This window comes from Aquila chrysaetos, chromosome 20, assembly GCF_900496995.4.
Source record: "Aquila chrysaetos chrysaetos chromosome 20, bAquChr1.4, whole genome shotgun sequence".
In the NCBI taxonomy this organism is placed as follows: domain Eukaryota; kingdom Metazoa; phylum Chordata; class Aves; order Accipitriformes; family Accipitridae; genus Aquila; species Aquila chrysaetos.
In genome coordinates, this window is record NC_044023.1 from 6,955,812 (window position 1) to 6,983,792 (window position 27,981).

The following is a 27,981-nucleotide window of genomic DNA, read 5'->3' on the forward strand; positions in this document are numbered from 1 at the left end:
AGCTAAGCATTTGGCAATTTTTTTTTTTAGCTTAAAAAATATACGTGTTAAGAACAAAAAGCTCACCAACCTCATGTAATGCATTTGGCTGCCCTTCCTGAAGAAGCAACATGGTCTGTTTTATTCCAAAGCTCAGGTAGCAGTATTTCCCCCCCCCCCCCCTCGATAATGATTTGTCCTCTCCTCCCCTGCACTGTGAAGGGGAACTTCACTTTGTGATAGCCATTCCCTTATCTATCACAAAACCTTTGTAGGGACAAAGTTTACAGGTAGGTTTTTAGCTGGGTGTGGAAGCAGGTAGGAAGTAAATGTTTTTACAGAGGTAACTTCCAGTAACTCTAACTCTCCACTGTTTATCCAGCAAGCACTGCTGCCCATTTAATAAATTATGTGAAATCCAGTGTTGGCACATCATTTTCCATAATCTTATGTCATCTGTGTTGAGACAAAAGAGCCCTGGTCGTGAGATGGCTGGGTTTGGCTGATGCTCGGCACTAGCTTATTTAACTTTCCAGTAAAACAAAGCGTCTTGTTCTCTGCTCTAACAAGATTGCCAGTCGGACCCGTTTAACTATTGCAAAGTTTTTGCTGCCTAAAAACTGTAGCCACAACATTATTCTAACTGCTGCCATTGGAACGAAGAGACTGGGGTAAGATCGGCAGTTTTGTGGATGCCGCGTGGCTGTCCAGACGCTGAATCATTAGTCTTACAATGTCCCTGAATAACTAACTAGCTGGGTCATTAAACTTTATTGTGTCCAGCATTTCTATAAAGTTTCTCCGTGGGTGACTGTCTTTAATGGACAAGTTCTTAATTACCCACATATCTCTACAGAACCAGTGAGGCCAAGGATGCAGTGGAATTAAGAAAAGAGGTTGGGTACTTGTACGGCTAATAGTGTTTTCTGTCTTACAGAAGTTTTAAAAATCCTTTTTGAAGGGGAGCAAAGCTGGTGAGCTCATGCACTTCATAGCATGTCAGTCTTTAACATGGACTAGAACAAAATTTTCCTCTGAGTGAGTTGTTCCATAACTTTCCTCATCATGAAGAAACCATGGTTCCTGGTATCTTTCACCAGTACAGCTATATCACTGGATGTAGCTGGACATCAGTTGCTCTAGTCCAGTATAATTTCTGCTTTAGTATAATTGGTGTCCAAGAGTGTCTAGGTCATTAAGCAAAAATATAATGAAGAATTTGGGGGTTCTTATGTAGGGAGATAAGCAGCAGGCTTTCAGGGTATCCTGTATTTGAGCATCTCAGTTGTAGTTAATGGGGCATAGGAAGAGAAAGAAGAATTGCAGTAGGGCAAAAATTGAATTGCCAGGACCATAGTGCATTTTCTTTTTTGTCTGGAGAAATGAGCAGCAAGCCAGAAACGCTGGTTCTTTTGGTCTTTTTTGCAATCACGTTTATTACCTCTCTTTAAACACACACACACATTCCGTGTTCCTATGGGTTTTTTTTTTAAACTATGAATATAGGGAGATGCTGAGCTCTTATGTGTTGCAAAAGCTTTTGGCAATCAAGTGATATGTTGTTTACACACTTGTATACCTTTTTGTAAGGCATTGGTTTAGCCTGTTCTCATTAGGCATGTTGTTTCTTGCAAAGTTAATTTAAAAAAGAAAAATTCTATTTTGGGGAAATCTGTAATTTATTACTCCCTCTTTGCTGCTACCAAGAAAATAATGGGGGGGATAAAGTGAAACTGCAAGACAAGCCTCTTAAAAGCTTTGCTTTAGTGGGAAAGGGAGCTAAGTTCAAACGTATGAAAAAGATCACAGGTAACATAAAATTCGCCAATAGTTGTCATTCCATGGCGGTGTGAATTTTCAGGAATTATTAGTGTGCATGTGGTTACTCATAGCAAACATGGTTCCCACTGTTATGGGAAAAGTAGTGATACTAAAAAGCAGAACAGTGTTTTTGATAGTCTTCCTAAATAGAATTTTTAAAAATTGAAATCTGGCCTGCATACAAGTTTCTTACAAGGTTAGAAATTGCAGGATCAAATTTATGATGCATATGTTCTTCTGATAACCAAATGTTCTTAAAATTTTTCAGTTGTCTGAGAGTAGCCACGTGAAATTCTGCATCCAATTCTAAGTTTGGGTGCTAATGCTTGGTTTAACTCTTCAGTTGTAACTCCATATGTAGTGAGCAAAACAGCATGCTACTGGAGACTTTAATACTTGTCTTAAATGTTGGAAATTATGTGAATTATTATCAAAGTAACCCTGCAGATCACAAAAGTCTTGTACTATGAAGGCTATGTTGGAGGACCTGTCTGGTTGCAACACATTATTCAGGAAGCTCAGCAAAGCCAATCTGCTGGAGGAGATTCAATGCTTTCGTGATACAACACTGTATGGAAGCTCAAACTGCAGCAGATTTCTCACTGTTACATTCTGTGCATACATATATACGTGTGTGTGTATGGTTTTTAGTTAGCCATACTTTGGTCCTTCGGTAACTGGCTCAAATCTTGGAGCTTTTAAGCGTCCTATCACAGAAAGATGATTTTTAGACTTACAGACCAATTTTTGTTGGAAGGGACCCCAAATGTCACCTGTTCCCACCTCCTGCTCAGAGCAGGGCCAGCCTACATCTCCTTGCTTGGAGCATCATCCAGGTGAATTTTCGAGGTCTATGAGACTGAAGTCACTGCACCCTCTCTGCGCAACTTGTTGCAGAGTTTAATTGCTCTCGTTGGAAATTTTTCACTTCTATCATGCTAGAATTTCCCTGGCTGCAACTTGTGGCTATTTCTTCATGCCTGTTGCCTGCGCACCTGTGAGAAGGGTCCGAGTCTGTCCTTGCTGAAACTGTCCGCGCATGTGAGCAGGTTTGCGTGTCCCCTGTGCAAATGTGTTCTTATCCTTGCTAACCTTTCCTCCTTTTGGTTTTCTTCTTCTGTTTGGCTAGCTCAGCTGTTGCTTTGTTGAGGTCTGATGACAGAAATGTGTAGGAGGTTTACAAAACAAAATGTTTTGTCACATGCTTTGTCTTTGACCTATTTTTGAAAAAGTTTTGAGAAGCACTGGAAATACAGGTGAAATTCCCAATTCTCTCCTCAGAAGAGCAGTGTTATTGTAGTACAGCTGCAGAAAACATCAAACGTTGAATATTCTTTAGGTTATTTTCCTTTTTTTGGAATTTAAAATTAATGAGCTAGAGAAATCTTCTTAGATTTTTACTGTGATCAGAAAGATGCTTACTGTGAACTGCCAGAACGTGTGTCTAAGAAATGCAATAATATAAGATATGTAGAAACATTTCAAACGTTTGAGTTGGGCCAGTTTTGTGCTGCTACAAGAGCAGCCATCTGGAAACTTGGAGTTCTTAAATGCATGTTGAAGTTACTTCACATCAGCAAAATATTTCCCATGGGACTTTTTGAGGAGGTAAAGGAGGGAGAGGAGGAAAGACTGAATTCCAAGTACAGATTCAAGTGTTGCTTTTCATATTGATACTTCGGAGAGGTTTTACTTTATTTCTTATCTCTGTTCTTATATATAGCCTTTATTCTTCCGTATGAGTCTTCAGTTTTCTGGAATACTGATTGCAAAACTCCTGTGTTTAAACTAATTGTTAGAAACCTTTCCACAATACTGTGGCATTAATTATTCCTAGAATTTCAATGAAACGGGAAGACAATTTAATGAACTTGAATTTTGCATTAGCGATATTCTGCCTTATATGCTTGTCTATTATCTGTCCATCTGGCAGCTCACATGCTTGTTGGCAGAAGTGCTTTTATTTCCTTTCCTGAAAAATTCTGGCATTGAATGTGTAAACAAGCAGCACTTCCTTCTTCATTTATAATTCAGCATGAAATTCTGAACATTATTAGTTAATTAATATTAAATATGGTAAATTCTTGCTAGTGCGAGTATAACGCTTCGAATTGAAGCATATGGCGTGGTACCACCTCCTCACAGTGAGAAGCTGGCAGATTGAGATCCATCTGTCAGCTGACACACGCACCAGTGCACGTCTCTGAGTTTGTGGTGAGGCAATGCAGACTGCCAAGAGAAACTGTGAGTGGGGCTGAGGGCATCTACAATCATGACATATTTTGAGGGAGGGCAAATGGAAGAATTGCTTTCCCTGCCCCAATTTGATAGATGCTTAAAAAATTTACAGAATCTTTATTTGAAAAGACGTGCTGCCTTTTGGTTTCAAAATTAATTTATTAATAGCAAACTTGCTATGGACCCTGCGCTTACCAGTGTGGTTATCTACAGCCTGTTGGTTTTTTGCTCAGTTTAGCTACTGGGAAGGCCCCAGCTGTCTACAGCCATACAGAAAACACGCTCCCTTGCTGGGGGAGAAGTTAAATTACTCTCTACTTGAACCAGTCTGATGTGATAGTATACTGTGCTGGGCAGGCAGCGTAACCTGGATGTTGCATCAGGGGTATGTAGGAAAATACCTGGCAATATCTGCATATGATGTTCACAGACCTAGAGCTGCCAGAAACTAGGCTGAGAAAAAAAACACTGTTTCATATGGATCTACTGGGCTTTCAAGTGTACAGGTACATATTCATCAGGTAGCAACTCCTAACGCATTTAAAAAGATTGTCTGATTTAATTTGTGGGGGTAGAAGTTTGTGGTGTGATCAGCCATTTAATACATTCCCAAAAGACATCTGTAGAGGCTTTCGAAGTTAACTCTCCTGCTTAATGTTAACTCAAATGAAATATTATCTTTTCAGAATTGCCCAGAGAAACACGGACCTTCTGAAGTCTTTTTCTCAGTATGGATAAAATTTGAAATGGTGTTAGTTGAATTGGTTTTATATATGCTCTTCCAAAACAAATTCTTTGTGAATACTTTAGAGAAAGAAATGAATCCACAGGCTTATACAACTTCTTCATAGTAATAATAGACAAGAGCCTAAGCTTGGAATTCCTCCCCCCTGCCCTGCCAAAGTATGCAAATCTTACCAGTTTAATTTTTATTTTGTCTCCAGAAAAGCATCTTGCACAAACTTGACAGTAAGTTGAAACTTCTGTTTCTTGCATTTATTTTGTGCTGCTTTGTGGCTTCCTGTTGTTGTGCAAAAGTGATACTAATTAAAGTAATCCATAGTGTGACTGGAGAGGACTTGTCATAAACAGCAAACTGGTTAACTTAGCTGAGTGTTGCTCATTTTTAACAGAAGTTTTATATTTATTGCATGCTGTTCACAGAGAAAACTGCTGGCAAATGTTGCTATTACAACTTTATCTTTGGTGTAAATGTAGAGTCTTCCTCTTGTCACTTTTTAATTTCTAATGGTTGTATTGTATGGGGGTGAAACACAGCTTCTCTCTCTGCTGTCAGAAGCAGTGACAGTAAAATCACAAGTTGTTAGCTTGGTGCTCCCTGCAAATGCTGCCCCTCCACCTTGGAGGTGCTATTTATTTATTTAAGGCATTCAAGTAATCATATGAATGCTGTATTGTATGAGGATGATTGGCTTTGGGGAAATTTGCCTTACTTGTGAAGAAGTTGTGATTGGTTCATAAACCAAAACGTGTTTTAAGGGCTTGTAAGCTAGGTAAGCATAATTTATATATATCGCATCCTATTTGAAACTTAAATTCATTGCTAATACCTGGAAAAGCAGGTTAAAATACCTATTGATGTTTTGCCTGACCTACACCTGGTATGGTTTGTGCCTTTTAAGACAGAATCTCTGCAAGTTGCAGAGGAGGAGGAGAATTGGCGCTTAATTTTTTTTTTTTTTTTGAAGAGATAACTTCTGAAATAAGAGCCTAAATAATTATTTTTCAAGACTTATGTTGAAGCAGCTGGTGAGTGACACTGAACCTTGGACAGAAGAAGGAAGTAAAACCCATATATAAAACCCATCCTTAGTGGAAAGGTTTTCCACTACCCTGTTACCTTTGGTCCATCTTTGGGATATAGAAGGAATTAGTATCTTCCAGCTTTAACAGAAGATAAACCTGTGTTATGGCATTAGGGCAGATCCAGCAGAGGCGAGGCTACCACAGCTCCCTGCCCCAGGTCTGACCCGTGGCAGGGCTGAGCATGTGTTCCCAGTAGGGAAAAAGGTTTTCTTGCCCAGAAAGAGTTAGAAATGGAATTTCCTAAGAAGATATGACAAACTGCAGATCAGACAGTACAAGTGTATGGACCAGCCACTGTTTATGTATGAGCAACGGTTTTTATCCCCTTATCTCTCTATTTTCCCCCGCTTGTTCCTCCATGAGTCATCTAGATCCTTCCCTTTCCCAGCCTTTGGTTCCTCCCCTAAACAACGCATAGTACGTCTTGTGCAATCCCAAAATGCTCTTCCCTTGCATCCCATACCTGTCCTGTACCCTGACGCACTGACCGCCTCCCTCGCAAAGGTGCTCTGGAGCTGGCTCCCCAGGATGGGTGTCAGCCCTGGCTGGTGGGGCTGAGGCTCTTCTGGGGCAGCCGTCCCTTCCTCTGAGTCTGGAATTTGTGTTCCCCCGTCTGCCTTTGGGCTTCTGCTCCTCTGGGCTTGTGGGGATGGACCTGGGATGGGCTGATGGCTCCTGGGATGGACCTGGGAGTAGCTGGGCAGGGTGTGAAAGAAGCTTTCTATCAGATAGAAATAATTTGTATTATAAACTGTATCAAGATTGAAATAGTCAAATTCATCTTTTTTTTTTTTTTTTTTTTTGCTTTTGTATAGTTGGCAGTAATTTTAATACTGGATTTCTTTGAGGTTTTAATATGTTAACAAGTATCAACCTTTTTTGCAAAGGGATTATCTGCCTAAAAAAATCTGTCCTGCTTTCCTTTTGCAATTCAGTTTGCCCACAAAAGTCTTACTTGTCATCCATAAAATAAATATACTTTGTCAGAGAATATATTTGTCCTGCTACTAATTCACTTGATTTATTTCTGATATTATAGATTGCCCCTATATTATAAGAATACTTTCCAATTTGACTTTTGGTCTCCAGTGAGCAAAAGAAACGGCTTTTCCTAATACCTGCTTTCCTATCAGAAATTAAATTTTCTGGATGGGCAGTCATAAAAGCTCAAGCCAATGAAATGGTGGTTGGTAATAGATTATTTTTTCATGTGAGGTGTATTGGCAGTCAGACGATGGATCTGTAGGAACTTGAGGGTGACGGAAGCCAGTTTCTTTAAAAATGTGTCCTTAAGAGACTGATAAACTGAAATGCAGTTATGTAAGATCTAATTTATCAAAGAATGTAACGTTTCTGCAGGATGATTTGCTTTCACTTTTATATATTTTTGTTGCTTTGGGAGTTGCTGATTGTCTTAGCTTTTTTTTTTTTTTTTTTCCCCCCTTCTTAGTAAAACGCTTCAGAGAACCAAAGCATGAAAGACGTCCCTGGAGGATATGGTATGTTTCTGCATGCTTTATTCTTAAATTTTTTGTTTCTTGTGTGTTTTAGAAATTGAAGGATTGATTGTTTGCATATGATGATTAAAAAAAAGTGATGACAACAAATCGGTGACTGACAGTGAGGAACAAAAGAAGTTACCAAAATACATGAGTCAATGAAAAGTTATCTTCTGTGTGTTTCCCTGCTGGTTCTTTCTTGCTGAACACCTCCAGAAGTCTCTGCAAAGATGTGCATCTAGACATAAAGCTTCAAGTTGTGCTTCTTCTGAAGATGGAAACTTACAGTTGCCTTAAGATGTATTGAACATCTACAAATTTACATAAGCTTACAAGAAGCTCTCAGCTGGGCTTAAACAAAATTCCATGTCCTGTAGCTATCTTACTGCGTATAAGATAGAAAATAATATGGTAAAAGATGTATTCCTTTATGGCTTATGTATTTACAAGGTATAAAAATATATTTGTTTTTATTACTTTTAAAAAGTTGTTGGATTGTAGCAATGCCAACATAACCTGTACTAGTTTTGAGACTGGTGTAAATCTTAAGCTGTCATTCCAGTTGTTGAAGACTTCAGTGGTTTAAATTAATCTCGTACAATGCTGCTTTTCAAAACTAATCCTGATCTTTATTTTATTGAAAAAATAAATACAAAATCTTTGTACAATACAAAATCAGTCTACCCCAGCCTGAAATTCTGAGAAGTGTGGTGATAGCCCTTAATTTTTAAGCAAAGAATCTTGTTCTGGGACTTGAGTATTGTTATTTATAGTATGGTGTACTGATCAGATGAGTAACTCACGGGCTTCCTGCTTCATCTCCGATACTGCTTTCTATGTCATGCAATGAATGCAAGAGAATGAAGTTTAAAACAAAGTTGTCAGGGTGGGGAGATGAATTCGGGCCTAAAATGTTGTTTGGATCTGTTGGGGTGTTTTGATCTTTTTAGGCATGGAAGCAACAGGCAAAATGGGTGTTGGTCTGTATAAAGAATGCACTCTTGCCTACGGAATACTTTTGAAACGATTCCTATATTTAACATTTAATAAACCATCCACTGGAAGTTTTGTTTTTATGCAAAGGATGATGATAAAAGAATGATAAGGGCTGGAGTCAATAGTGAATCAGTATCTAAGTGGGTTTTTTTATATTTTCCCTGTAAGTAGCAAACTATTTTCTCTCTAACTCTGTCATCTGCTTTGGAGATAATGCTTTCAAGGTTGTAATTCTTTTGCAGTGTGATCTAAGCTGTTGTACTTCAGATAAAGTTCAGTGAGACCACTTCATGCTTTCAGGTGAAAAATATGTTGGCTTTTTAGCAAAATACTATAGATAAAGGACTCATTAGCCAGCTATTATCTTGTTCACCAACAAGCACATGATAAGGATTTTATTTTTGTCTGTGCTATAAACTTGCTAAAAATGCATAAACGTAGAAGGACTGAAATATCTAGCGAGGCTGGGATACTCCTTGTTTACAGGAGGTTATTAAAGACTTAGCTAGGTTTAGTGAGGATTAGCTTGTGGATAATGGATATGATACCAAGAGGATATCCCTAGACTTTAGATTTACAGTGGTAAGGTTTCAAGTTAGTATGATTTGGTTTATTGTTAGCAATATTCAAGAAAAAAAAGGGCAGAATTTAAAATGGAACACTGTTAAATAAGCTAAATACCATGACACTTTATCATTCTGATGTTCTTATTTGAAGAAAAAAATGAATAATTGAGATGGAATTTTAATTAAAATAAATTTGCAATGTCTGACTGTGGCATAAACAGTTTTGTGTGTCTTAAAAACTGTTTTTACTCTATACAGGTTTTTAGATACTTCCAAGCAAGCCATAGGGATGTTGTTCATCCACTTCGCAAATGTCTATTTATCAGACCTTACAGAAGAAGACCCTTGTTCACTGTGAGTGTTTAATTTCATAATAATTGGTCTTTATGGAAGTTCTGCGGTTGAGTTTGATGGTGTACGTGGATGATAATGCAAGACAGAGCTGAGAAACCAATTTTCACGGTAAAAATCAACCACTTTCAAAAACCTGTGGTTTAAGCTTAGTTAATCGAGGATCAGAGTTCTGCTCTTTTAGTTTATGGCTGGCAGGACCTGGGAAAGCTTTTTCTGGGCTGTATATAGATATTTTAGACCGAGTGTAAACTCTTACTACTTCACCCTCTACAGTTAATGAATGAGGACTTAGGATGCACATTGTAATATGAGGCTGTTTACTGAAGGAGGTGCTAGGGACCAAAGGAAATGAATATACAGTTGCATACACTGACCTCCAACTGCACTGCTCACTGCAGCAATGCTTTAATATAAAGTCAGGTTGCTTTCAGGAATATTTAGCAAAGATCATTCGTGTATTTTCTTCTAAAACCTACATTAGCTACTGCAGTATTTTCATTTTGTTAAAAGCAGGAAATCTTGCTCAGTACCCAGGCAGTTAGTACAAAAATTAATTTTGCGATGTCACGCTCGAAGCAGTGTGACTAAATAGATAAGCATTTCACTGTAGTATATTAAACCTGAAGATTTATGACTAAGACCCCGTCAGGCTCTTTACAGGAGCTCCTGAAGCAAATGGTAATTGTTTGGGTTTGTTCTTGATAGGGCTCATGCTCAAAGCAGCTTACACATTCCTGGTAACAGAAGCTGTGAAATTACTTTTAAAAGCCTAGTAATTTGCCCTTTAAAACCAATCCAGTTCCTTCAATAGTATCTGCTCGCTGTTGTCCTTTGGTAAACAAAGGAGCTACACAGCTCAGGGCATATGCTTGTGTTGCTTCACAAGCCTATTTTATTTCCCTTATTCCTCCTCGGTTTCTTTCGTGTGCCTACATGCTATAAACGTGCAAGTAAAACACAGCTTTTTTCTTCCCGCCACAAAGCATTTTGGTAGGGAAAATGCATTTATTTTAACACACTAACTGTGAAGTTTAAGTTATAATTACGACAGTTTCAATAATACCAGGCATCATTGTAGGATTTTGCTTGCTTACTGATTTAAGAATTTCCTGATAGATTTAAAAACTAGTAGGTGCAAATTGCTTTCATTCCATTTTTATATATTAAAGTATATATTCAAGTAAGCTAACTAAAGCATGTCTAAAATTGTCAGTGTTTAAAGCTAAAGCTCAGTAGTTTATTACAGTATTTTAAAATTAAAAATAACTTTGTGCTGCGTACTGAGTTTTCAGGATAAAAGGTATACTAACATGTGCATTCTCTTCTGCATGTTTTAATATAGTCTACATAACTTTATTTTCAAACACCACTTTTCATGTAAGTGTAACATGACACAAAACAAGTAAGAGGGTGAGGCAGAGAACTGTTATTCACTGTTCTCAGGATACCAAAAATTACAGTGTGGAGCTATATAATTTCTCAGACAAGGGTGCAGGGCCTCCGTGTTAGCAGAAAAAATAACATGCAGTATTAACCAAAGCCACTTGTCCTTTCTTGAGAAAAATATATCTTAAGTGGGCACGTGGTTCAAAATTAGTGTGTAAAAGCAACGTTTCTGTTTGTGACTTTAAATAATAATAGTTTTACTCAGCAAATTCAAACATGGATAGGTTTTTTTTTGTTCTTCTCTGTTTTGTAGTTTGTGGGTTATTTTCAGAACAAAACCAGAAAATGTAGTTTTAGAAAACACTGTGGTTCAAAGCTTGGAAAGAATTGGAAGTTGCCATTTGTTAGATTGGGAATGTAGTGCTGTAATTCAGGCAGGTGTGTGATAATATCAAAGCTGGTAAAACATCTGTTAAAACACCTTGACAGATGGGTTATTGTTTGAAGAATTTTAAATAGAAAAAGCAAACAGCACTCCTCTTCTGTAGTGCAGGGTACTCGGCTGGCTGTGCACGGCGCACCGGGAAGTTTGTACGAACCCCAGCCTTTTACTTGCTGAACTCTCAGCCGAACGCATTTATCTGATAGTGGCAGCAACTTGTTGCGTTGTTTGTGCTGGTGCACCAGTTACATGTGAGCGGTGTTAATGCAGTGCATCACAGAATGAGCATGTTGCCTACATGGAGTGAGCCTCGTGCTCGGGAATATCAGGCATACTTGGCCTGCGCTGTGAGCCGTAATTTGATGCAAAATAGGTGTTGGCACATCTCTTCTCCCTAAGCCTGATGGCTGCCTTCCTGCTATAGACTTAGAGCAGCCCCTTGTGGCCTTAAAATTACTTGTGTAGACTTGTAATTGCTGAGTTTCCTCTGCCAAACACTAAACCTTGATTTTAATGTTTGTCTAATAGGAAGTTCATGAAAACTCTGATTTGAAACATAACTATAGAAAATAACTATTTTTTAGGAAGCTTATGGGTAAATCTTGACTGAAGCAAGGCATGTCCATTTTTTGTTTTGAGCTACTCTTGAATGGCCTTTTGAGGGTCAGAACAGCTCCTCCTTTACTGTTTTGAAGGCACGTATTCTGTCCTTGCTTTCCACTTTCTAATACTATTTTGTCCACATGGATTTTTCTCTGCAGCCAGCTGAAGCCCACAGGTCTCTGATTTGCTGTTTTTATCCCTGCAGATAAATTCCTATAGACTCTTAGTTTACCTTAAGTGTTTGGAATTAACAAATAGGAATCTCGGTAACAGGGATTTACTATGTGTCTTATAGCTGGCTCTTTCTCAGCTGCTGTTTTGTTAGCTAAAATGAGTGATAGTAAATGACTTACAAAATGCTCTGACTTTCAGCTGTATCATTTAATGAACCTAAGAATTAATTTGAAACCCGTAGTATTCTCTAGTTTCTTGAAGCTTAGGTAAGATCTGAGAACCTCTTTTTGAAACAATAAAACTAGTAGTGCATCAGATGTGTGTCCATTGAGGGGGTGGTTTGGTTTGTTTGGGAGTTTTTTGGGGGGAAGTCTTGTTCCTGATTTTTTCAAATATTTATTGAACAAGAACTGAAGTGCAAGGAAGTAAATCACTTTTCTTCCTAACACTAAATAAGTTGAAATTTGGCCTAGATAGTGACTGTACTCTCTAGGCATGGTAGTCCACTGCTGATTGCTCCTTGTTGAGGCTAGGAGGGAGCTCCCTTGAGCAAGAAGAACAGTCTAGTTGTGGTGTCTTTCCCCCTCAGAATGGAAGTGGTTTGGGTTGGGTTTTTTACCTTCAAATTCCTTGAGGTGTCTTTAAGATACCTTCTCTTTTTATTCCTTTTCCTTTTATTCCTTTGGTTTCATTCAAATACAGGTTTTCCATGCAGAATGAACTGAGCAATGGTAAAAAGGAAATCTGGTTTTAATTTAAAGGACTAAAATGAATATTGGAGTTTATATAGGGTATGTATGTGCACGTACCAGAGTTCACAAAAATAGAAGTTGGAGCTTAACTTTAAGGACAGAAACAAAATATTGGGACTCTTCTAAAACTATTTAAATTTTAGGCTAACTATGTAATTACAGAAGTGGGTAAATGATTATTCTCAATAGTCTGGCTTCTCAACGTACATACAGATCTTTTATCAATCCTGGTGTTAAAATACACTGAACTTTTAGAAAATGGACCCTTGCTCCTTGTTTTCTTTTACATTTTTCCTTTCAGGTACCTTATCAACTTCTTGTTAGATGCCACATTAGGAATGCTGTTAATCTACATTGGTATACGTGTAGTCAGCAGCATTGTGGAATGGCAGCAGTGGGAGTCCCTTCGCTTTGGTGAATACGGTAAATGTTTCTGTTCTTGCACTGAAATGATTTTCATGACAGAATCTCAGAATATTTCAGCTAGTGGTTAACTCATCTTAAAATCATTATACAATGATTATAGCGGTCACTTTAATATTTCACTTGTCACGACGGTTCTTTTAAGTTCTGTATCTCAGCATGCACCTTCTGTGTTAGATAGCTCAACAAGTCTCTAAGCATTTAGTGATTTTGGAACAACTTTTTGAATATTTTTTTTTTTTAGGAGTGTTTGAACAAATTACGGTATTGGCTAATCTCATGAAAAAAATAACAGTATGATAAATTTACTCTGAAACACTTTTAAATAAATGATAGCTTTCACTGAACCACATGCTGTTGTCTGAAGATAGAGGCTAAGGGTTCTGCCAACCCCCTTTAAACACACACATACCTTCAGTGAAGAGAATGGCAAGATGGCCTGTGCTTGCCCTCAAGTAATGATCACTTGAACTCCTACACGTAGGGCTTATATCATTGATGAAAAATGCATGTGTCTTTTGTACAGGCTAAGGGATAGACTAGTGAAATCACTTTCACCTGAAGTTCTGTTTTATCTTCCATTATGTTAGCCACAGAAGTCCACTGATCTGCAGAAATTGTGCATTTGCAGATGCAGTTGAGTATCATACATACTCAATATCAACATTTAATTCTGTTCAACTTGTTATTTTCAGATTGCTGAGTCTGGCTGGTTGGGAATGCAAGTTCTGTATAGATGCTGAAAATTACATTTGAAGCTCCTTGAGATAGGAATGGGGGAGAGGTTGCCTTTAAGAGAGCTATGGCTCTTCATCAGAGAGAAAAACAAACAAACAAAACCTATGGTTTGGGGGAAAAAAAAAGTTAAAATAAAGTTTGCCTAACAAAGTAAAAGCTTTCATAGCAGTTTCATAATTGTCATTGGTAGGTTTTTTGGTTTTGTATGTTTCTTTGTTTTTGATGATCCTAAGTGGCTGGCAGAATTAAAAATAAATAAATAAAGGCCTTGCTAAGTTGAAATACTTTAAAAGCTTGGGAAGTTTACAATTAAATGAAATAGCATTAACTGCTATTTGCTTTAATGTCAGAGGTTTAAAATAGAGATGATGACAAGCATCTATCTTAGGAGAAATAACTACCTATACCATTAGGTAGGGCATTTTTTGTTAGAGTTATGTAGATTTAATGTGTATCTTTTAGGGTACAGTTTATGACCATTTAAGCTGTTTAAATCAGCACTGCCACAACCCTGTTTATCTGTTTTTTTCCCCACATGCCACGGTCCAATATTTCCACTCTTTTCCTTGGACTGGTGCACATCTGACTCTTCAGGGAACTGATTCAGAGAGCTAAACCATCAGAAAATTCATCATATGTAGAACAGTAAATAGTTCCTCCAGATCAGTCCCCAGACTCGGGTCTCTAAGGGAATAGGTAAGCACCAATGCCCAGGGAAGGGAAAAGGGCAAGGAAATTGCTGAGACACTGCTGAGCTTCACTTCTGACTGAGCTTTGAGACCTATTGCCTGAAGTCCCTTTTTCTGATTGTTGGTTTGGCTTGAAGTCACTTAAAGAGGTTTGAACAGCTTTCAGCCCATATAAAGTTGACTTTCTGCTCAGAGCAAAAAACTTGGTGTATCTATTACAATTATAGGAAGGTACTTGTAATCACGTCAAATACTACATTTGATTTCTTCCTAATAGTATTCTGGTTTTTTTCTTGTGTAATCTGTTCTACTCTCCCATTTTAATGTCCTTTTAACCACAAGTGGTCTGTGTGGATGGGAAGATGTGGGGAGTATATTCACTCTCCTGAAATTTGTCTCTCTTACTGACCTCCAAAATGAACCTGTTTTTATTTTAGTTAGTTAGGAGGCATCTGTGACGGCAGTAACTAAGCTCTTAAAATCAACAAATTAACTTGTTACTTGTGTCTGCTGCGGAGGTGGTCCGTGACTGATCCATTATTGTCATTTTGAGTTAGGAGATCTGAAATGCCTAAGCTTGTTTATCAAGTATTTCTTCTCTCCATGTGTGTGTATAAGCAATGTATGAAATTATGTAAGTCCTCTTTACTTAGTTGTTCTTTCCAATATCAGATCACTTTATTAGTGACTAACTTTTTTTTCTGTATCTTCATTAATATGCTGTCCTGACCTTAGTGTGTTGGTATTTTAATCGAGCTATCATAAGGCCTATTAAAAAGCATATTGTAAATCTGTGTTTCCATTAATCATGTGGGAGAGGTTCTTGGTGTAAAGAGAACTAGATAGCAGATGGAAAGTTATTAGTAATGGCTGTGCAGTAAGGTTAGACCCTATGTAAGAAATCTGTCTAAAAAGGACAAGTTATATTGGATTATTTGCTGCCCTCTTCTGTTAAGTACTACTGTTGTTTCTGAAATGAAAACCCTCATATCACCATTTATTTAAAATTTTTCACTTTGGCCCCAAGAAAACTCTTGCCTATTTTTCATAAGATTACTTAAAATAATTAAATTGAGTAGAAGAGAGGACTAAAATGCAGTCCTGTGGGGTCACAAGTGTGTTTAGACTTTGTATTTTGAAGTTAAATATGGATGTTTAGCGTACATGGGTGGTGAAGTGTCTGCTCATTGAAAGGTATCAGAGACTTGTGGCATTTTACCTGAAGTAGTAAAGTTAAGTCCTCATTTGGAGATCAGTGTGATTTCAGTTTGTCTGCAAGTGTGGGAAAACAAACAAGAGCTGCACAGGCCCTCCCCCAACCCCCCCCCGCCCCAAAACAAACCTCCAAGTCTCTTGTGATTGAATGATGATGTTTGTGTTTCTAGAGCCTAAATAATCATTTGTCTCAAGTTAATTCTCACTGTGAGCTCATTTCCCTTCTTAGCTCTATTACTTGATCCCTGGTGATTCATTACTTGAAGCTGTCACAAAAATAGCAGTGTCCTGCTGGTTTTAAAAGCCTCTTCTTTATATGGAGGATAGTTTTTAAGCATAAATGCCTCAAGGAACGAATGGATACCAAAATATCAGCATTCACAAATGGTTGCTGTTTGTACAGCAAAACAGTGCTGTGCGCTGATTTACGAACAAAGTAGCATGACGCGCCCTCAAGGGCCTTTTTCTGTCAGAATTTTTAAGTTTATTAGATTTGTCTTCATATTTCTGGGTTTGTATTTTCAGATTCATTACATCAGCAGCTGGATTTTAATGGAAGTGCAGAGTCAGTTAATATATTTGAGTATGTAAAGAGGAGAAAAGCAGTCATGATCTGTACTGAAAAGAATGTTCTCTGCATTCTCCTTCCCTTCTTGTCTTAGGCTACTTTAGCTGCTGAGAGCAGAAAACAGGTGACTAAATCCCTCTTGGTGACAGTGAACTCTATTGTCAACTAAGTTATGCTGTGGTCTCTTTGCTTGTCTTTGCTTCTCAGATGGCAAAGCTTAGAAATTGTATTTGATGCATCTTTTCCCTCTAGCTCTTTGTTTGCAACTTGCAGAGCAACTTAGTTACAGCCATATAGAGTAGATAGCACTTACTTTAAAACTTTTTAGAATTTATCTTGGAGTAGTTCTGTGAGTTGACATTTTCTTAAGAAAATTTCTGAGGATTTGAAGAACAGAGAGAAGTTACAGGATAGAGGAATCACAGGTATTTTGTTCAAGAGCTGTCTATAAATGTGCTTCTAAAAAGTGGCTGATGAAGATAGTATACACTTGTATAGACTAGTTTTTCATTGCCCAGCATTTTCCAAAAATGCTGCTGCAGTTGTCACTGAGGATTCAAAATTTTTCAGTTTCAGTCTTAATGAGCTTTTCTTGCAGTAACAAGATTTCTACTGGTTTGCTAGTTTATTCTAGACATGTAATTTATACATGACAGGTATAAAATCAGAGTTCAGGAGAGACTGTCAGAGACTTTAGAAATGAAATTAGAGCTTTGTGGCTTCAACATTAACTTTAAAGCTCTAATTAGTTTGTGTACTGAATCTTTGAACGTACTAATGTCCCAGATATTCTTGGGAACACCTCCTGGATGTGGTGATGTTGTTAACTGCTACTTTTTCCCGTGAATTGCATAATTTATAACATTATAGAAAAAATTTAGTTGGAAAGGATCTCCAGAGGTCATGTAACCCAACCTTTTGCTCAAAGCAGGGTTAATTTCAAAGGTAAAGTGGGTTGTTCAGGGCATGGTCCAGTCCAGTTTTTATTTTATCCATAGTTTGAGATTTAAGAACCGCTTTGAACAACCTACTCCAGTGCTTAACCACTCTCATTGTGAAAGTTTTTTTTCCTTTATGTCAGAATTGTACGTCCACCCATCCAGTCTGTATCTCCCCAGCTTTTCTAAAGGGATGCTACTGGGAGACTGTCAAAAGACTTGGTGAATTCAAAGTAGACAGCATCCCTGTTCTCCCCACTTGTAATTAGAGCTGAGAGAGAATTTTGTAGATGCAGTAGGGCACACAAAAAGTAGAATTTAATATACACAACTTGTAATTTCAGTCATGTACTAAAGAAACGCAGTGCCCCTCCCCGCAAAAACATCATGGAACAAAATGTTCATTGGTGATAGTGCACAACACTCTTAATAGTTTCACAATTTTTGGACATACAAAATCTCATGTGGCGGACTTGGAATAGGTGCAAAATTGCTATAGCTGTCTTTAATTTTAGGAATTAAATATAGATTGGAAAAGAGCTTAGAATAAACTGGTAAAGTTTCAATGGTAACTCTGTAGCTAAAGCTGGATTTTTTTTTTTTCGTATTTGCTAGTTAGTGAAGAAAATAGAGAATACTAATAAAAATGTGGAGTATAGAAATTAATTGCTAAAATTTAATTCTCAAATCTAATTCAGACCTTGTATCTTCAGAAGAATCACAGTTGTTCAAATTTGAATTACTGATGTTTCCCCTTTCAAATTTTCTAACTTATTTTTTTTACAACAGAAGCCATAAACTGCAGTATACAGTTGTAAAACTTGTGAGCATTTTAACCATTTTCCTCTTGGACTATTGAGTGTTGATCAGTAGCTCTTACTGTAAAACTTGTTCGGGAAGTTTTCTTTGTTTTGGACTCCAGTCTGATTTATTGGTTTCATTTCGTAGCATTTAGGCAGCAAACAGTAAGTCTCAAGACTATTACCAAGTATTAATACTGAAAGTCTTTCAGAAATGTTCCAGAAAAGGAAGTAGCAACTATCCGTTATGCGTTACAAATACATAAAGGCATCTGAATTTCCATTGCCTGTTATTCATCCCCAGGCTAAAAGTTTTAAGCTGCCTTTGAAGATGTTGCAGAGACTATTGTGAAGACTAAAGAGATAACACCCCTGGTCCAAAGCTTCCTTTTGGTTTCCAATTAAGTGCTGCTTTAAGCTCGCCTGCAAAGCTTGTTAGGCATACCGGTCCTCTTTTTCCTTTTTTTTCTTTTTCTTTTTTTTTTTCTCTTCTTGCTTTCATGGAGTATAATAGTCTACATAAGTTTTTGTGTTCAGATATTTGTGGTCTTCATTCTGTCCTGGCAGATAACTTAATGCAGTCATGTATTCACTCTGCCACAGTGGGGTGCAGCAGAATTTCAAACCCTTTCAGGTTGAAACTAAAATGTGATCTTAATTTTTTTGTTCAATTAAATTTTTCGTAGCAGCTCTTGCACCTGTTGCTTCAATTATCACTGATTAATGATGGTAACTAACTTTGTAGAGAGGAAAAATATGTTTAAGGTAGCCTAGGGAGAATGGCAGAAATCATCTCGTTTCTACTTAGACTGAAGGGAAATGTGTTTTTCCACAGCTATGTTTCCCTTCAGTTTTCCCTTTTAAGAAACTTAATGCTTCATGATAGAGGGTTAAAAATAACAATTAGATGAGAAACAAATGTAATGCAACTATATCTGTCTTGTTTTCATCAGATTATATAAAACAGTGTATAACCAGGTACTGCTGAATCGGATCAAGTCCAGTTATATTCAGTTTCTAACTGATACTTTTTGAAAGCTGGGGTGAGGCTGAAGGAGGGCAAGGAACAGCACTAAGGAAACTGGAGAAGGCACTTTAGAGGATATAGCTGCCCAGCCTCTTCTAATACTGCTTTTCTAAAACATTTACTGTGAAGTAAAATCAACCCTATGCATGTATTGAACCTTTCTTCTTTCTTGCAGGTGATCCACTGCAGTGCAGTGCTTGGGTGGGCCAGTGTGCTCTGTACATATTGATTATGACATTTGAGAAAACCATCATCATTATAGTGCTTCTTATACCTCAGTGGAAAGAGGTTTGTATTTTTGCAGCATTTTACACACAAATAAATTTCAGGTGGAAGCTGTAAAGCAATAAACTTCTAATAGTGTTCATTGGTTTGGCTCAAGCATCATAACTGTCTACAGTCAATGCCATTTAGCTCTGTGGTAGTGGTATGTTCTTTTAGTTTGATTAGGATACTGCTAATTAGGCTTTCTGGCATCCATTGCCAGGATTATCTTATCATGTTTTGGAGGGTTTTTTTATATACTGCAATATATAAGACTTCATTCTATCTCCTTGTCTGAGTGCTCTTGAAGCTACTAAGTGGTTCTTCCTTTTCTTAATTCTTTAACCCTTACTTACAGCTATTTTGTATTGCTTCTTGTAGTATTTTAAAGAATTTTCTTTCCCTGACCTTGTTGACAGATCTAAACTTAGAATTTTAGAAATTTGCAATGGATTAGTGAAGCCATTGCTGATGACTGGATAAATATTTATTTTGATAGAATCTGCGCAATGTAGTATTCAAAGTGATGGTGCATGGTGTTACAGCCCATTAAAACCAGTTAGTCCCTATTGTATGCTATGGACTACTTTGGGAACCGTCTTCTCCTTACTGTATATTTTGTAAAACTCTGCTCTCTTTAAATTTCCTAAAGATGGAACTTAAAACATGTTCCTGGGGAGCATGCAGCTCTAAAATGTTCAAGATGACTCTAACACAGCTCTTTAGACTTCTGTAAACAAAAACGACAGAGATAAGTTTCTTGCCAGCCCCACTTATTTATCTGTGGTAATTTATAAGCTGTCCTAAGTACTTCCCTTTTCTACAAAGCTGTCGTTTTTTGGTTCATATGAATTATTTCTGTAGCATTAGCTAGTATGTGAACAATTGCACATACTAATCCAGTTATATGCACACGCTGCCATGGTCTGAACTTAATCCTTTTCTTTTCACAGGTAGCTTTATTGAATCCTATAGAGAACCCCCAGTTGGAGCTGGCTATCGTCATGCTGATAGTTCCCTTCTTTGTTAATGTTAGTACAACTTGCACGCTTCTGTGAGATGTTTACTTGGATATCTCTCTGCCATATGTTTAATTAATTAATGTTAGTCCTTAAAGCACAGTGTACCTTGGTGCTGAAGTTAATTTTTAAAGAGAAAGGGTGTTAAAGAATGGATAAAATGTCTGGATATGTAGATTTTACAAAGCTCCTTATTGAGCTAAGTAACCGGGCTTGGGAGAGGTGTAGAAATGCATCATAGACCTCTTTGGACTGATGACTTCAGTAGATTGAATGTAATACTGAAATAGTGACCTAGAGATTATAAAATTACAATGAAATTTGCTTTAGGAAACAGTTGGTCTAAGGATAGCTGTACTGTGAAGCATCCTGTGTCTGACCATAGCTAATAGTGTCTGGCCTATGATGGAGTAGAGGAAAAGGTCAAGTGCGCAATCATCCTTCCCAAAGTATATGCTTCCAGCAGTCTGGGATTTAGGGACTAGAGCCACAGGTGGTGGGTGTCCTTGCGTTTAATAACTGCTGGTGATTTTTTTTTTATTTCATTAATTTGTTCAAACATGGATTTTATCCTTTGAGAACCAAAAGTTTGTTACACTATCTGCCTAAATTGTTCACATTTCTACATGAAGAGTTAATATGTGATCCCTCTGAACAGCAGCTACTTTTCTTATTTTCTTCTCTTCTACAAAGGAATAAAGTAGCTATGTTCTAGAGCATTCATGCAATGTGTAAGAAGCCATGTGACTCTATGCCTGTACAAGACTTTACCTGTTTGGCCAGTTCAGAATTGTCAAGTTTTCCTAATTCTGTCCAAATACTGACTAAATGAACATCTGCTACTCTGAGGAAAACTCAACTGTCACTTCCCCCTTCTCTTTAACAGGCATTAATGTTCTGGGTAGTAGATAATTTTCTTATGAAGAAAGGGAAGACAAAAGCTAAACTTGAAGAAAAGGAAGCAGGACAAGATTCAAGAAATGGAAGTAAAGTCCGATACAGGAGAGCGGCATCACATGAAGAGTCAGAGTCAGAAGTATGTAGAGTTAATTATTGCAATTAATGCAATATCAATCCAGTTCATCCCTCATGCCATTGATTTCATTGTAACACTGTCAACTTAGTTTTGATTTTCTTTGCATGTACCTCTAATAATAGTTCCTAGCATTTGCAGTTGAAAACCAGTTAAGAAAAATGGCATTGTTGCACTACTCACGGTAGTTAATTTCTTTCCAGATGGGCAGGAAGACATAATATATTTAAATATCACAGGTGAACTGTGTTACAAATGCTTCTAAAAAAACCACACGGAATACAAAACTAATTAGACAATTCTAATTCAAAGAGAGGTTAATAGCTTAAAGTAAGAGGAAGCTGGTGGAGGCAACTGGCCTGATTTTGGAAAAGTATTTATATCCTTGCCTTAGCATAATTTTATTCTAAATTATATTAAGTGGGCAGTTTTCAGTTCAGCTGAAGGATGGGTGGTTCTTTGAAGGCAAGTTGTTTTAGCTTTAGTTGGTTAATGTAACTTTTCTGCACTCTAGACAGTACTATTTGTATGGGGTTTTCTTTAATAAAATGACTTCCATATTACCAGTGTGGATAGAGAGTTTATATATTCTCTCTCATTTTAACAGCAAGCTTCCCCCACTGTTCTGGAGGTGCTGGAATTACTTCTTTGGTTTTTAGAGTCAGTGATTGTAGTAGAGATTAATATTCATGCATCCTTCTTTGAAATTTACTGGAAGTTCCAGATAGGATGTGTGATGTTTGATAGTACTGGCAGTAATTCCAAATTGTGTTCTGTAAGCTCTTTCTTGAGCAAATAATGAGGTGCTTTGCAATCATTAAAAAAAAAAAAAGTAAAAGGTTAAAAGTAGTGAAGAAAGAGTGTGACTTTGATCCATGTTACTCAGAAGCTGTAATTTGTTTTTAGATCCTTATTTCAGCAGATGATGAGATGGAGGAATCAGATGCTGAAGAGGACCTGCGTAGACTGACCAACTTAAAGCCCATTAAGAAAAAGAAGCATCGTTTTGGTCTGCCTGTATGACGCATTCCCTGACCTGTGTATTTGCAGGTTTCATGGCAAAAACTTCAGTCAGTGGGTTTTAATGTTGCAATTGCATCTCCCTTTTCATACAAACTGACTTATAAGCAAGGTCTACCAACAGAATGCAAACGGTTGGAAGACTTCCAGTTCAGTTGCACTACAGACACACTGACCAATTATGCAAGAATGTCTTCTCATCATGTGTGGAAAAACACAGCGTTGTTAAGGACTAGTTGCTGAGGGGATTTGTATCTGACATTTCAGAGAAGATCATAGAAAACAGATACAGCAATCTCTCACTTATGGTTACTGATGATATGGTTTAAGATGTTCTCAAAAAGGCATCAGAATCAACTAAGTTAAAGGAGTGTGTTTTATTACTAAAACTGGCTTTTGCAGCATAATTCCTAGAGCAGAATAGTTTATGGTTACAAGCTGTAACTTAACGTTATTTTTTTAAGTACAAATGTTTACTTGCTACTGGGTACCTATGGAACTAATAGGTGGAACAAAGATTTTTTTCCAAGTCTCCTCAAATCTATTTGACTATTTTATATTTAAGTTATATTTTCATACAGTTGTATTTAAAGATTCTCTTTGTTAGAGAAAAGGGTGCAGTTCCCGCTTTTGTGCAGAACAGGTCAAAAGATTTGTAGTGAAAATCTTATTTATCCTTGTGTCCTGGTTTAAGACAAAGGGATTGCAAAGGGAAAAGCTCTCTGTCACTGCTGAAGTCACCAAATATCACTAAAAATGCAGTCCTAAGTATGCTTTTGACCACATCATTTGAAAATACCTTTTTTAATAGGAGGTGGTGTTTGCATATTTGACAAACGTGCACTTTAGTGTATAACAAAAATCTGTTGTGATTGGTTACTTATTTGTGAAATTAATATCTATGGATGACTCTAATTATTTCTGTTTCTGCACGTCTCTTGTGCATACCTCTCAAATTACCCAAAAGAGAGAGAACATTTCTTATACTTTTCCTTGTATAGGGCCTGCCATACAGGACCATGATCTGATTGGAGCAGTTGTGCTACAATACTGCAAATAATTCTGTCCCTTGGTTTTTGTTGGAAAAGCAATCTTCTGTTTAATGTGCTTTAAAAGATTTCTCCTATTTAATTTCTATAAAGTCTGGTTATCCTTTAGTATTTTAAAAAAAAAAACAAAAAACAAAACCACAACAAAAAAAACCCACAAAAACCCAAGAGGTTTAATACAGTTGTTACTACAGAATTTTTGTGATTTTCAGTGTCTGTCTGCTGATGATTGACAACACTTGGTAATCTGAAACCTAGCAGACATGTTTTCAGTGACATCCTTTTGCTTTGCATATTTTCTAAATGATTGTTTCTGACAGCTTTCCTTGCTTAGTTAAACCTTGTGCAGGACAAGTTGATGTGTCGAAGAGGTGACAACAGACCTTAATTGCAAATCTGTTGTAGTATCTGGGCATCAGAAATGTTCCAAGCCTTAAACCAAACAGTTTCATCAGAAAACTGCTCAGAACTTTTTAAGATTTTTTACATTTTTTATAGATTTACTAGGTCTTAATGTGATTTATTATCCAGACCACTTAAATGGGGTTCTTGGGCCTTAGTAAATACTGAACTGTGCGCTCCCGTACTTAATTTCACTACTCCAGCATTCCTTTTCACTGCTTGGCTGCCGAGGTGAACACAATGTTCTAAGACTTCAGGTACACCTCAGCGTGTCCAGCCAGCTAGAAGGGACATTTTACCAAACCTAACGTTTGCGAGTTTAGTTGAGCCACTGACCTCTGTTACTGTGCACTGAAATGTAATAACTGCAATAAGTTTAAGTACTAGTGTTTCTTTTAGATTAAATCTAGAAACTAATGACAATGGAAGCTTAATTGAGTTATTCTGAAATGGGGGGTGGGGGGATGGGGAAATGTCCCTAATCAGTGTTGCCTCTGTTTTAGGTTTTTTGGTTTTTTTTTCATTGATTGTGTGACTTGCATCTTCTCTTGACTATTTACCACTGGGCGGGCGCGTATCTCCAAAAGCACAGTACTTCAAGGAATTCATCTTCATCAACAGAATAGTTTCATACAGCTCACTTTTCCAAAGGGATTTTAGAGCTAGGACTGGCTCTTGTCGCAAATGTCAGCATTTATTTTTTTAGCATAGGATTTGTTCTATTTCAGATAGTGAAATAAAGCTATTCACCATGTGCTACATACCACTGCACAACCATCACTATCCTCATCAACCATCAGAGATAACTGAGCAGCGCACACAAATTTAACTGTACGAGCTTTCATTTTATCTTCCTTTTCCCTCCTTTTCTCCAGTTACTTAAATTATTAAAATTATTTCTAGTCTCATGTTTAGTCTGTGAAGTGTCAGTATAAGATTATGGCCTTAATCATGTAAAACGTTTGTTTTGAGCAGACCTCAAACTTATTGACCAAGTACAAAACAGTATAAAGCACTATGGAGCAGTTTCTTGAAGACAGCAATAGCAAAGGTATATGAATGCCTAATTTTTCCTGTCTTAAGTGCTTAAATGTCACTTGGTTTGAAGTTTTGATATGCCTAGCAAGATGATGTAGTAAAGCACTATGAGCCAAAGAGACAGAAGGATTTTAAATACCACAGTAGTAACGAAGGACCGTATCTTCAGAGGGGAGAAAACAGCTCTAACTTTCTCTACTAAGATAAAAATTTTTTTCACAACCTTAACCAAATAACAAAAACTGGTTTGTTTTTTTCCTGTTCATTCTTTGTTATCATGTGAAAGAGATGGAAAATATAAAATTGGCAGTTTTCCTCTTCGTAAGATAAAAATCGGAATTCTTGCAATAGGTACAAGAAGGACAAGTGCTCTTGTCTGAAGAGCTTGTATGTGTGAGAAGGAGGTATGTGCCTAGTGCTTCACTATGTCTTACTGTTTGTTGAAATGTATTGGCAGTACAGTCTGAAATATTAAATTTTTCATAAAGAGTTGATCCAGTAATAATATTACAATGTGATGACATTTGCATTATCCTCAAATTGGCACTCTAAATTTATGCCTGGTAAATGTGCTTCAGGACAACTCATGGCAAAGGTTTAATTCAGGCTGTGCTTAAAAAAATGTGATTCTGTTTAATGAAAATAAGCTATGTAGTATATGCCAAAGTAAGAGAAAGGGATTGTAACTTACGGAAGAGACACAGAAGTATTGGTGGAGATCGAATTTACCGTGAATGGTCAACCTAAATGTATTAACTGTTTCTGCTATCTGACCTGTGACACATCTGCATAAATTTAAAACACTGGTGTTGTCTAATACGTGGTTTTCAAGTTCTGGCTTTAATATGTTCAGGTCCCCTTGTCTTACTTTAAGTAGGTAAACGCTATATGTTAATGTTGCTAACTAAAATGTACTATAGCTTTTCTTCAGGGAAAACTCAGAAATTGAGTTGCAAATTAGAGCAATGCAAAGTGATCCCCTCCCAGGTGTCTGCTCCAATTCCAGCTGTGCCTGGGGAGGGAGGTGTGGGCTCTCACGCTCTGCTGAGAGCTGAGCATCACAAGGAATTTCTGCCACTGTGCTTGACTAACCCATGTTTGCAACTTTGCTGTGCTTTTTACGGGAGAAAACAGTAATGAAAGCAAATAAATTCAGCCACATCAAGTCAGAGTAGATCTACAGCATAGGCGTGCAAACTTTTTTTAGGTAAAGTTTCCAGTTCAATTACTGAAAATGACTACTATGGTTTTACAAAGTAAAACTGCAGTATCTTTAAAAAAGGGACTCTTTTGTAGGTGTTTTTGTCTTGCGTGGGTATCCGTCTCAAACTGAATGTTGGGTTTGTTTGTAAGTAAATTCAGAGTATAGCCTATGTGAGCAAAACCAACAGCTGTATTCTGCTGCCCTCTGTTTGGACCGTATTGTTTAATCAGTGGTGTTACCTTAAACTTCTAAGGGTATCTGATGTAATTACATTGTATAATGGTTTACAATAAAGTTTGACTTATTACAGATTTGTACACTTGTTTTATACTTTTCTGTTTAAAAGTGCGCATGTTTCAGTGTTTATAATATGCTGTGTTGGGAAGCAGGTTTTGCTACTGGAGTTTAACTTCAGAACTGCACATCTAATTTTTTGCAGTCTCATGTTGGGTATTAATTTCAATGTATTCATTTACCTTGACAGCAAGTCCCAATTCAGTTGGAGGGACCGCTATTCTTAAGTAGCAAATTTTGTTTACGAGTGTAAGAATCCTTGCAAGCTCTTCTCGGATCTGTTCCCTGAGGAGGGTTTTCGCCCTCTGCTTGTGCACACATGGAGAATAACTGTCTGTATTTTCATATGGGAAAATAAAACCTTCGATGCGCAACCTGAGAACTCCTGAGATTGCAGAACACTGACCTGAGGCCTTCTGGAGTGTAGGATGATGTTAAAATGCTTTAAGCACACAGCTGATTATCACGGCCCGCTTTTGGCTTTTCAGGCAAAGCCAGAACTTTTGGTTGTTGGCAACAAGAATGTGTAACCTTAGAAATTTCTGAATTTACCTCCAATATTCTGTCCCTTGGCAGAGGCATGGCCCAATTCAATAACTTAACCTGTTTTATCTTCCGTTCCCCTTCTGATTTGTTTGCAGCAGGTAGTAGAAATGCAAGCTGAGGGAAGATGTCTGAGGGTCCTGTTGAGAAGTTTGCTTGTGCAGTGCCTTGTATCACGGAACAGATGTAGTACCTTCTCGGGGACAGAAAAGGGCCGCATGGGGATGTCTAGTTGTAGGACCGAGTAGCCTCTCTGTCCCGTATCTCCAGAGGGCAACGTGCTGGAGATGACCAATGTCTTCCTTGCTTACTTTAGTCTCTGCTGCTTCCCAAAACCATGCAAAAGGGGAGGAGGGAAGCAGTGCTGATTCTTTTCTGTCTGGCGAAGACATCACTCCCACATGCTGTCTATGTAGTGCAGAGTTCTCTCTTAAGCTCCAGGGAAGCAGCTGCTTTGGTTACCAAAGTGTCTGCAGCAAGCACTTGGAGTTCCCCTATTACACCCAAGAAAATGAGTGTAGCCTAGCTTGGTTTTTTTCTGTTTTGTTGGGCAGAAAGATGCCATCTTACTCTCCAGGTTCCCTGGAGGTGTGGCAAGGTATCTACCATCAATTTTCCAGAGTGCTGGAGGAATGAGGAGGACCATGTAGGATGAGAGCTGGCTCACTGTGAAGGTGTAACGTGACCATGTGCAGGTGATAATTTCTTTCTTTTTTTTTTTTTTTTCTTTTTAAGGCTGCAAATGGCAAGCGGTTGATATCTTTATGCCAGAATAGAGCAGAAATCCTGTTCTTAGTGAGCTGCTGTTGCTATCACCTCTTCCTATCTTGGTGGGAGCAGTTTAGCGTGTTCTGCTGGGCTGGACCTGCACAGTATTGACCCACTACTACCTCTGTAACTCCTCTATAATGTTTGCCAATTACTTTCATTACTTCTCACCTACTACACACAAGCAGCCCCATACCCACTGCATCCTTAAAGGAATTCAGAGTATCATTGTCAACCTATCGAGCCTGTCAGTCCGCTGAGGGATGTTAGCAGTTTCCTGGAGAAGTCAAATCTTCTGTAAGATCTGTGTCT

General features: G+C 37.7%; 1 protein-coding gene across 1 annotated transcript in view; it reads left to right on the forward strand.

Annotated features, from left to right (window-relative positions):
• The window catches only part of LOC115353834 (musculoskeletal embryonic nuclear protein 1), a 45,959-nt gene that overhangs the window by 11,592 nt on the left and 6,386 nt on the right, over positions 1-27,981 (forward strand). Inside the window, exons 2-8 of the mRNA XM_030043839.2 lie at positions 7,316-7,364; positions 9,185-9,280; positions 12,939-13,060; positions 19,211-19,323; positions 20,253-20,330; positions 21,205-21,354; positions 22,258-22,364. Coding sequence (XP_029899699.1) covers positions 7,316-7,364; positions 9,185-9,280; positions 12,939-13,060; positions 19,211-19,323; positions 20,253-20,330; positions 21,205-21,354; positions 22,258-22,364 — 715 coding nt within the window. The remainder of the gene's footprint in view (positions 1-7,315; positions 7,365-9,184; positions 9,281-12,938; positions 13,061-19,210; positions 19,324-20,252; positions 20,331-21,204; positions 21,355-22,257; positions 22,365-27,981) is intronic.